The sequence below is a fragment of the Pungitius pungitius genome, chromosome 6 (genome assembly GCF_949316345.1).
Source record: "Pungitius pungitius chromosome 6, fPunPun2.1, whole genome shotgun sequence".
Taxonomy (NCBI): domain Eukaryota; kingdom Metazoa; phylum Chordata; class Actinopteri; order Perciformes; family Gasterosteidae; genus Pungitius; species Pungitius pungitius.
Window position 1 is genome coordinate 4,954,730 of NC_084905.1, and position 11,342 is coordinate 4,966,071.

General features: G+C 41.1%; 2 protein-coding genes across 4 annotated transcripts in view; one reads left to right on the plus strand and one right to left on the minus strand.

Annotated features, from left to right (window-relative positions):
• Nucleotides 1-11,342, plus strand: part of LOC119195887 (histone H2AX) — a 207,132-nt gene that overhangs the window by 46,220 nt on the left and 149,570 nt on the right. The window lies entirely within an intron of this gene.
• On the minus strand, nt 813-11,175 carry phaf1 (phagosome assembly factor 1). Of its 3 annotated transcripts, none has more exons than XM_037451155.2 (16): nt 10,044-11,175; nt 9,790-9,872; nt 9,424-9,507; nt 8,887-8,930; nt 8,347-8,426; nt 8,160-8,254; nt 6,453-6,550; nt 5,684-5,796; nt 5,432-5,565; nt 5,224-5,307; nt 5,011-5,093; nt 4,608-4,651; nt 4,431-4,477; nt 4,012-4,070; nt 3,808-3,880; nt 813-2,990 (listed from the first exon to the last, which is right to left on the minus strand). In XM_037451155.2, the coding sequence occupies exons 1-16, from the start codon at nt 10,105-10,107 to the stop codon at nt 2,895-2,897; spliced, it is 1,281 nt and encodes a 426-aa protein (XP_037307052.1). In that variant the 5' UTR covers nt 10,108-11,175; the 3' UTR covers nt 813-2,894. The 3 variants fall into 3 exon arrangements, with proteins under 3 accessions (XP_037307052.1, XP_037307053.1, XP_037307050.1); XM_037451156.2 differs by having other exon boundaries at nt 4,431-4,480; nt 6,453-6,517; nt 10,044-11,174; XM_037451153.2 differs by having other exon boundaries at nt 4,431-4,480; nt 10,044-11,174.

Here is an 11,342-nt window from a genome sequence, read left to right on the forward strand (position 1 = left end):
TATATATATACATATATATCTTTTATATATATATATATATATATATATATATATAAAAAATATATATACATATATATCTTTTATATATATATATATATATCTTTTATATATATATATATATATATATATATATATATAATCAGAACAAACCAACACTTTACACAGCACAGAAATTAATTTCCTCAGCTATTCTTGTATGGTAAAATACCACACAAAATAGTGCTGTAAATAAAGGCTAATATTGTAAAAGTCTTAATTCCTATTTGATAATATAATGAATCGGAAATGTGGTCAACGTACAGTTGTTTGGCTGTTGCTTGTAACAAGCTAACTCACACTGTGATGGATGGGTCCTTGTGGTTGAAATGCACTTATTGCAAGTCACTTTGGATAAAAGCGTCAGCTAAATGACATGTAATGTAGTGTAACTTGTTTCAATGAGGGATGAAATCAATCATCATTTTGATTTAGTCAGTTTGGGTTATTAAAGAACATGAAGACAAACCAAGTAATGGATACAAAATAAAATGCCACAGTGAAGCCACTGACTTGACTTCAAGTTGCTCGATACACCTCGTTATCAACTTGGCAGAAAACAAGACATCTTTGTGTATATTCTAAAAATACTGCATTTCTGGAAACCCCTCCTCAAACAGCCTCATTGTACACTCATTTCCTCAGTTGCCTTCAATCTAATATAGTAAAGGCGCCCTGTCTTCAACACTGATGTCTTAACGTGTGCGGGTACATGCTATCAAAAAATCAGTAACAGTAAAGAATAAAAAAACAAAATGAAATATGTATCAAAAGGATCAAATAATAAACAGTTTATTTGAATGCAAATGAGGAAAAATATTCCAAATTCAGTCCTTTGGAGGGAAGCAAATGTTATGAAGGAATGATAATGTTCGTTCCCGTTTCGTAAACTGAATTCACAGAGGAATCTTTTAATTATAGCTCTGACAACAACCAACTGTACAATAGATCACTATGATTGTTAAAAATGTCTCTGTAACCAAACCCTGATGAAAGACAGGCTGATCGGTATCACAACACACTATTCACTTCTTGTGTAACTACTGTCTGTCAATTACAGAAACCAGGAGCTGAATTTAGAGGCGTTACCGCGGCAATGACTGAAATGTTCAGGTTTGACATAGAAGACACAAGAGAAGGGAGATAGACAACTAAGGACCCTCTGCGTGGGACGGGTGTAGACTCAAGAGACTACAGTGATAATGTCCGCCGATCAAATGAAATCCTCCGGAATCATCTTTGGCTGAAGCATTTGGCAATTCAACAAGAAATGCAGACATTACTGAGGGATGATGCATCCATCACATGTTGAGATAAGGAAACAGGCGGATGAGTGTGACACAGACGATATGATCTGCATACATGGTGCATTGTGGGAGGACCTGCCTTGTGACTCAGCTCATGGATAAAAACACACACCACCATCTCTGCACAAATCTGTCTGTGAGGATAGGGCACAATGAACCCATCAAGTAAAAAGGTGTACATTAGTGCAAATGTAACAAGGGAACACATTAGAAATGGTCGTGGTGTGAATGAATGAAGCAGGGCAGAAGAGCCCCTCACGACATGCAGGAGCAAGTACAAATAACGGGTTGCCAGTTTGTGCTTATAGTAACTTTCCTCTCATTCAAAAGCATCTTGCATGCAAATCCTCAGGTCATGTCTGCATGTTTGGTCTGCATTTAAAAACGCTAAAAAGATAAAACCGGCTTTTTGGGGTTAGAACCACGTTATAGTTAGAGACTAAATATATGTGTGTTTGACTCACTGATGTCACTTTGTAACAGCCTCCTTACACATGCAAATGCTCATTTATCCATGTGTGTGTGTGTGTGTGTATAAATAAGGAGACATACACAACAACATCTAGAGCTGCAATAATAACAGCTGTGATGGCTTAATAGTGTTCAGTGCTGTGCTTGGCCTGTCGAACTAGTGAGGAGGACGGTTTAAGAGGGAGACAATAACGTTGACAACGTTTGGACCGTTTTGCCGGGGGGAGGCTTCACATCTGGTCAGCCTGTGCCACATGTCTGCCCAAATCCTAGATGGGGTTTGGTTCTTCTCTCGCCTGAAAACATCTGGGTTATCATGCTTTTCTGCTTAAAATTCTTGCACAGCCTGCAATGTGTTTGGTTCTGAAGACGTTTGGTTGGGCCCGGCCGGTTTGGTGTTTGCGGTTTTAATGAGTCAGGGTTTTGATTGGGCCAGTGGAGCGCGGATCTTCAGCTGTTGCAGGAAGGGAGGCGGTACTGGTCGGGCTGGCAGTGTGGTTGGTTGATGTTTATTTAGTGGGTCAGTTCATGTAGAGATGTGTTTCAGATGATAATGCTGATCATCACACCACAAAGTGATGGCGGTCATTGTCTAATAAAGGCAGCCGTGGAAGCATGCCATCCAAACTGCAGTCCGGACATACGGTTCTGTGGATTCTGGGCAAATTGAGTCACCGGATGGAAACAGGAAACAGCTGAGCTCTATTTGAGCATAGATTTTCTTCAGCCTGTCAGCTTGCAGCACCACGAAGACATTATTTCGATCCACCCTCGACCATGTCACTGCATCCTGGTGCCTGGGATAGTCCGGGTTGGGTTGACTTTGCCGACCAGTTGTTGTCTGATTGGGGGGAGTAAGTCTCGGGACCCAGCAGGAAAAGCTGAATCGAACCAGGTGGTACTTGGTTATTCTGGATTCTGGTTGCGGTTCCGTTCAATGAGTAGCATCTGAGCGTGGTAGGAAATACATTATGGCTCTGGTTTCGGTCTGCTTGGTTATGAATCGGGCCCCGGCTTAAAGATTCAGTCAGAAGAGTGACTAGACTCAGGACAGAATGGGATGAGGTTCTAGTTACTGGTTCAGTGGGAACTACTGCTGGACTCGGGTCGGGTTTGACTTGCGGTCCGATGAGCACCATAAAGGGTCACTGATGCTATGTGGTTATTCTGCATCACCTGAGGAAGAGGGATACATACAGTATGTCTTAAAAAGTATTGGATAACAATAAGAAAAAGGTATGGCGTTGAAGAATAAAGGAAACCCTCATTTGTCCGTTACAGACGACTAAATACCAAAATATAGTTTCAAGCAAAGTGAGGCAAAGCAGACAAAGATATATTGTACCTTCTGCACAATGTCAATGAAAATAACACCAATAACAATATATAAAATAAGATTGTGGGTAAAATACGACGGCCACATTCTGGTCCACATCCGACCTGTGAATTTACATTTGTGTTGCAATAGATTGCCCAATATAAGCTTCAGAATTGAAGTACAAAAAAATAGTACATTTCAAGAATATTACAATAACATTAAAATGAATGGTTTGCAAAGTGGCTCTCGCTGGATGAGGTAATCCAATAGTGATTGAACCTACGGCCGGGTTATAAATTATAGCAGAGTTTAAAAATGTGCACTATAATGGACGGGGGGGTCTGTGGCAACATTGCTGGAGAAAATCTTATATTACTGCCAATAACTTTACGCATTTTTTGACAGTGGCTCAGTTTGAGATATATTGCAGAAGTAATGGAAGAAGACTGAGCAGCCAAAGTGAGCTGTTAGATGAAGAGCTGCAGGCAATGGGTGGCACGTCAACGTGCCAAGTACCAAGTGATTGAAAAAGTGATTGCCTGACTTCTTTATGACAAACAACAAGTTTGCTTTGATGTGCCCTGTGTTGCATTAAACCACATTAGCTAACGCCAGATCAATCAAGACAAGATATTGTACACACTTGAATGGCTGCTAATGCTACAGTGCCCTGACCTCAAAGATCATCCTCTGCAGTCCAAAGCAGAACGTAGAGCCGAACGGGTTGGTGTTATTGGCTGACGAGGACCTGTCAAACACAAACATCTATTCAGAGCAGACACTCCATTGATTAGCGTCCAAAAAAACCACATTGAAAACAATATCATATATAAATATGAAAGGCTTTGTCTGTTTGGATGCCAGAGGGTGTGTTTGTACCTGTGGAGCACGACAGGTTTCTCCATCGGGTGACCGAGCAGTTCCTGAATGTGATCCCACTGGTGCAAAGAGAGTTAAACAGACCATTCAGGAGACAACATCTAGGGCGGGGGAATAAGAAGAGTTGGGAGGCCCCAAGACCTTCATAAAAACGCTTCATTAAGGGAACTACAACACGACTGCGGTTGTTATTACCTTCAAACAATGGCAGAAGACACAGTATATTTAACAGACCACTGTGTAGTAGAGGAGACAGATATTGTCGATCCCCACATGATTACTGAAGTAAAGATAAACTTCCACATCATCTTCATTAGAATTTTCTTCATGCAACTTCGTTACAGCCCGCCCAAAGAGCCATATTGTGAAATGTAAACAAAGCAATTAGCTCTGACAAATTAATTGTGTGTAAAAGTGACCTTGCTGTTGGTTGTTAACAGGCAGTCCTCCGTCTGAGCATCGGCTCCTTCTAGAGTGCAGGGACACAAAGTGACTTGCATTACATGAGAGGATGATAAAAAACAACATCATACCATCCTCACTGAGACAAAAGTGGTTCATGCTTTACGACGTTTATGACCTAATAAGTGTCTCACCTTTCTTAATGATGAGTGGAATCTTAAAGTCACATCGATGATATCTGTAAAAAAAAAAAAATAGAAAAATGAACCAAAAGGAACAAAAAAGGCTTAACTCAATATCTTAATTTAACTTTAATTGGAGAGTTTGAATTCTTCTTCTTTCATTCATTCATTACTGTCATTAAATAAGTTTGCATACAGCCCACACTGTGAAAATCCCTTGCCGCACTGACCTAATTTCACATTGTATGCATCATATTGCAAGTTGAATTATTTCCGTTTAAGATACGGTAAAGCTTTGTTTCTTTCTTCATTTCGATCCTATGCAGTATTGCCAAAAAATGATGGAAAAAATCTACTGAGTCAATGAATAATATGGAAAGAAAGACACACAGAAACAAGTAACTTGACAGATTACATGTTGAAGTTGTAATGGCCGGGGTAGTTGGTATGTAGAACAAACTTCTTAACCAGGTTAGTCGCTGAATCAAACAGGATATCCTGAAAAATGAGAGAAAACACAAACTGTAACGTCCCAACAACCATCCGTTATTACCAGCCAGTGTCAGAGAAGTCGAAGTTAAAGGAAATGTACAAAATGATGCCCACAAACAAGGCCAGGTTTACGCACCACTCCAAGGGTGAAGTAGTTGAAGAAGTAGTCGTTACATTTTGAAGGGACCTGCTTGTGAGGTGACGGAGAGTGGATCTTCATCTAGAATAAACAAGAACATATGAAGATGTAGAGGATCAATGCTTGGTTACAAAGGAACTTAAAGAGTTGTCACAAGTAGTTCAAACAACAACGCACAATACACTCAAATAAGAAGTCTTTCTACCTTGTCCTCGGACTTGTAGAAGACTTTATGTGGCGAGCCCAGAGCACCCAGTACATCTTGACACGAATCTCCAAAGTAGATGCTCCTTTCCAGGGATCTCACTTTTGAATCAGCCATCACACCTGGACCACAGCCTGCAGCCACATTACAGAAGAAAAAACTAAAAGTCACATTTCATGTCAGACTGTTGGGGAAAAAAAAATCCTAATTCAAAAATTAGTTTTAAGATTGGTACGCAGAGATATTTGTTACCTGCAGTGAGAAGGCGGAGTTTAAGCCCCAGAGGCCCTGCAGCATCTCTCAGGACATCAACACTTTCTGCAAAGATGTTCCCCAGGAAACAAGCCAACGGCATCACAGGAGCCCTGAGGACAGGTTCAGTTTGTCATACGGTTATTTTAAGAAAACGCCGCAAAATCATCTTACTTGGTTTTGTTTTCTTTGGCTACTTAGAAAAGATCATGGTTGTTCTTATTGGCCAATATTTAGAAAAACTTTGCTTTGCATTCTCTGTTTACTGAGGAGGCAAAAACAGAAATTCTGTTGGCAAACACTTACATAACTTGCACAGTATAATCCAGCCTCATTGATCCAATCTCATGGTAAATACCTCCCAAACACATTTATTTGCTGAGACAACACATATTAAAATACTTTGGCTGTGAACGCTCAAGTGCTTTGAATAGCGAGGTTTCGGCAAACAAGCAAATATCTGTTAACAGTGTGTGCATGCAATTAAAACAGTCATCTTCACAACTTCTTGGTCGCACAGTGTTGCTGTGCTAATTATGTGGTTGGAGTATTCCTATGATCAAGAGTTTTGCTCCAAAGCTGCAAAAATGTCTTTAGGTCATCTGATTTCTTAGCCCCTTAGTGAATGTTTGTTGGATACTTGGTGGTTTAATGTGCTATAAGATGGAGCTTCTGTGTTTCCATTAGTGTCTAGTTTTACAATGATAAACTGTAGACTTTTTGGTAAAAGTATGTCCAGTTTGTGTATCTGCATGTGTGTGCATGTTACCTGGTTTCTTGCAGGTTGTTGCCAGTGTAGATGTGCATCCTCTTGACCATGGCCCCATGTGGAATCTGCAGGGAGGCCAAACCCATGGCAAAGTTAGGCTGCCAAGGCAAAACAACTGGGAGTATTATGGGATTGGCATATAGTGTGTTTCTGTGTAGCAAACAATAGATGTTTCACAAAAATACATGTTCTGTATATTTGGATACAGGGAGAGGTAACACTGACTTAAATAAATACCTAAATACATTTCGAGAGGTAAACACCGTTAATCAGAGAAGGTTCCACTATTTAATCAAAAAGCGATGGAATTAAAACTTTATTTCCATGCTGATTATTTGTTTTTGGCAAGTAGTATCCCTCATCACATTTTAGATTGAATTAAGTTCATTGGGAAGTTATGAGTATTCTGCAAATAAAAGCAAACAAAAGGGACAGAGTTTCAAGAGATTAAATTAATTTAATTCAATGAACAATTTGAGAGGTTGGCCGAAGTCTTTCCTTTGTCATTATGGGTTCATGTGTAGAATAGGAAAGAAAATCCGTACCACCATGCCAAAGACAGAGTGGTTGTATTATACTCTGAGCACAATGCAATATAAACCTTTCAATGTTATATTTATTCTCATAGCTGAGTATCAGTTTTATCCAAAAGGTGAAAGCGCAAATTCTACTAACATTTTGGACAGGAAACTAAAAGAAATGCAAATATTCCAAGTCAAACTAGAGGCATGCAAGCACACGCTGTTGTTTCAGTAAAACAAACAAAACTATTTCAGCAACCAGCTCAGGATGGGTTGAAAAGTTGAAGGAAATAATGTTTTCACTAAGATATCACGGATGTTGTAGTCGCAGAATGGCTAAGCTAAAATGATGTTATAAACTACAAAAAAGGGATAAAGAAACATTGATGTGTAACATGTGCCTTCACAGTAGCATAGATGCAGAATGGAGCTGACAATTGAGCAGCTGGTTCATAACATGCTTTACCCAAGACATCAACAGCTGCACAGTACAAATAGTGAAACATCTGTCTGGTTAAACAAACCTCAATCCAAAATCAAATCATGTAACACCTCACGTATGTGTAAACAGGAAGCTCGAGGATCAAGAACTAAAATATGACAATATCACATAGCCTGGAAAGTTTAAAGCTGCTGAGAGTCGTCTGGGAGAATATAATCATTAACTCGTGTTGCACGTCCTTAGACTCCTGCAGCCGGATTTTTACTGTTTACATAACAGTGCAATGCGTCGGACTTCTCATCGGACTAACCTGCATGACGCAGTGAAGAGCTGCAGCTCCATCCGCACTCAGGTCAGATCAAAGCTGCTCAACACATGGTTTTTACTACTGACTTTAGATCTGTGCTACTGTGTTGCTTTGTATTGTCTCTTCTTTGTATTGTCTGGGCAATGAGGATCTCTTTTATACACATTTAATAAAACTAGAGAAAAAAAACCCTCTGAATTAAGATCAACAAGCAGACGTTCACATTCCCAGCAGGCATATGGCTTCTTATTAGTCATCACGACAACAAGCTGACAGGGATAAAAGGACACGCTTAAGGCAAACACCAGGCATGACCTCATACTTTTCCACAAAGAGAGTTATCCCTTCCACCACAAGGCTGCCTCGGTTCTCCTGGGAGGTGAGCAAACGGCCTCTCAGCCGTTCTATAAATGGCTGGCAATTAAATGTATTCTCACCTCGTATTTTGGAGCTTCATTCCATGAGTCCAGTTGAAAGGAAAAGGACAGGCCTCGAAAGTTGAGATGGAACAACTGTTCTGCAGCATTGTAAACTGGATGAAACCATATGAAAAGAAGATAATGAGATCACAGTGTAGGTTTATTCATGAGACATACTGTATGTGTTAATGCTGTTGGGAAGTACCTCCGGGGTGCGTAGCTCCAAATGACTGGTCGATTTGCTCAATTGTGGGGGCAATGGCCTGAGAGTTGAAATGGACTCCACTGAAACACAACACACACAGCCAGCGTTACATTATATTAACATGTGTACAGGATGTGCTGCACTAGCGGCAGAACTACTGTTGGAGACCTTTGTAGCCGAAGACAATTGTAAGAGTTTAAGAAAGACATTAACGCAGGCGGACATGATTCAGTGAGATGTTTCACTGAGTGGCTGCATACCTGAGAGGAACCAGATACTTGAGAACCGTCTCCGTGGTAACATTAGATAGACACCGAAGCATACAACAACCAATATATAGGCCCGTGCTTGTGATTTCATGTCTGCATCAGGGCCGGGTCTAGGCAGGGGCAAGAGGGGGCCTGGCCCCCTCAAATAAATGTTGTGCCCCCTCAAACTAGGTGCTGGAGCTAGGTGCCCAATGCCCCCTCAAGATTTGGCTGCCCCCTCATACATGCCGGTCTAGACCCGGCCCTGGTCTGCATCGTAATACCTACTCACCAGTATTTCAACTTGACTTTGCTCAGGTCGTACACTTCAATCACCTGTCCCACAGAAAGATACACAACGTTAGGGTACAAAATAAAGTCAATTAAATCTCATGTATCAGGAGTCTAATGTATCCGTCAGATGCTGCTTCTAAATGGCGGAGAAGAAATAAGGACATTTAGTGCTCCGTAATATCTGGAGTACGACTACAAGTTTAATGAAATCACTGCGCGTTTCTACCTATTGTATTAACCGAAGACAAGTTGTACTCACACCCTAAGTGCATTGAGAATGTTTGCTAAATACAAAACTCGGATCATTCTATGGGGACCATTAGCTATGTAAAGACAGTGGAGTAATGTCTACAAGTATCAGAGAATGATGTCACTTCTCTGTGCTTTTTTTTTTTTTTAAACTTAGGCGGACGAGCCGTGCGTTCATGCGAATCCCACTTTGTGTGCCCTACTGGCCATCCAATCACCACTCCTACGCTTGATAAGGACTCCCGCACCCACGGCACGGACCTGGAAGCAAAACAACAATGTTCACCTTGAGTCTCTGATTTGTGGCGTCAAAGAGCAGTTTAATCCCATCCTGAGTCAAGTTCAGTATGAGGTCATGGCTGAGTGGTGTCTGGAGGGGAAACAAACAAACTAATGAATAAACAGAGATGCCCCCATGAAGAGAAGTATGCAGAAAAACAAATATTAACACTATTTCATATTTGGCATCACACATGTTAGCGCTGTCTATTTCTAGTTGTTGTTGAACACATATTGAATCAAGTAATTGTACAATTAGAACTTTAGAAAGCCTAAAAAAAAGCTCTCCATTGGGATTATTAAACAAGCTGATGTAAACCGTTGTGTGACCGTGACAGAAAGAGCACATAAAATAGACATTTCGACATCTCACCTGTTCACTGTAAAGCACCTGGACATTTTTGATGATGCGGCAGTGTTTCTGCAGAATAGCGATGGCCTGGGCCAATGGCATCCCTGCAAACACACGTGTCCAAGCTCACAAATCAAGGAGGAGCAACTTCTTTCCTTATTGAGCTCCAGTCAGCAAGTTATCCACAACATGCAGGGAACATCATTTCAACTGGGGCTTAAATTTAGTCATGGTTTTTCCTACTCTATAGACATTTAAAACACTGTAAAACTCACCTAAAGCGAATTCCCATTGCTCATTTCCCAGTGATCTCTCAGGCACCACCTCAAGGTCCAGCATTGGCAAGTAGTGGGGGGCAGCTCACCTCACCTCGAGACACAATGGGACCCTCCGAGGGACCCTCTATCTTCACCTGTCTGTCTCGGACCACAGCGCAGTCTCAATAGTTTGATGACTATTTTAATTCATAACTATCTACATTTGACCCGCTTGTGAGCATCTAACGACTCAGACTATGGTTTACAGCAATGGGCGGCCGGTTTATCACATGTCATGGGTTACTTAAAAAAAATGAAAACAAAAGTGTTGAATATTCACAATGACATTGACGGAATCACTTAATACTGAACATAGGCAATAAACAGCAGTCACACAAACAATGATGCAACCTGCCAGCCAAGCTGAACCCTTTCAAAGACCGCTGTGAGTGAACCGTTTGGCAGTTGTTGTGGTTTTAAATCGATATTTAATACAGTTAATTCCCTGGATCCAACTTCAGGAATAAAAAGACGTGTTTAACAGCCACACTTCTCAAACAGGCTTCGACGTAACATCATATGTCTGGTCTTCAATCAGACCGACTGAGTCAGTGATGGACCCATAAAAAAAAAAAACAGAAGCACAACAAAGAGTGTCTCAAAGCCCGTTGATCGCCTCAGTTGGCCGTCGTTGTGCCTGGCGGGCGGTTACGAAAGCACCAACGCTGTAGATATGCGCTACGGGCTAACGTTTTATTTTAGGAGCTAGCTGCTCACGGAATAAGGTATAAACATAAATAACGTGCAGAAAATAATTCTAGATCCGAGACAAACAAAAGAAATATCGCGGTTCAGACATGCACGACGTAAACAAAGAAAGCACGCAAGCCGTCGGCTGATTGCGGTGTCGCTTCTCTTCCTTTTAACCAAGCTTTAGAGCTTCCTGAGGTCTTCTGCTGCTCGGCGAAACGCTTTCCCCGTGACTCCTAAACCCGTCTGCCGGTAAAAGCCCAACGTGTCCTTTGCTCGGGTTTAATTTGTCTTCAATGTCAGGCGCTGATAAGAGCAACACAGTGTCCAAACAACGGCAACTTCAGGCATCAACAACAGCCAGCCGGATCAGCTGATAATTCAACTTCCGGTTTCGACGCAATTTCTTACGTGACGTGATGACGTCTAGGTCAGCTGACACAGACGGCGTTTCAAAATGTGCCCTTTTGACGAAAAGCAAGAGAGCCTTTGACCCACTTTATTGTTATTGCGCTGTACGATTTAATCTACACAGTTCCCTATTATTTTATTTCCAATTGTTCAGTT

What these genes read in the sequence shown, in the direction of transcription:
- phaf1 (XM_037451153.2), bottom strand. Translation starts at nt 10,107, where the DNA reads ATGCTGGACCTTGAGGTGGTGCCTGAGAGATCACTGGGAAATGAGCAA. An exon ending in ACTCCGCCTTCTCACTGCAG is followed by an intron (nt 5,566 to 5,683) that starts GTAACAAATATC and finishes ATGTGGCTGCAG; the next exon opens with GCTGTGGTCCAGGTGTGATG. An exon ending in ACTACTTCACCCTTGGAGTG is followed by an intron (nt 5,094 to 5,223) that starts GTGCGTAAACCT and finishes CTCATTTTTCAG; the next exon opens with GATATCCTGTTTGATTCAGC.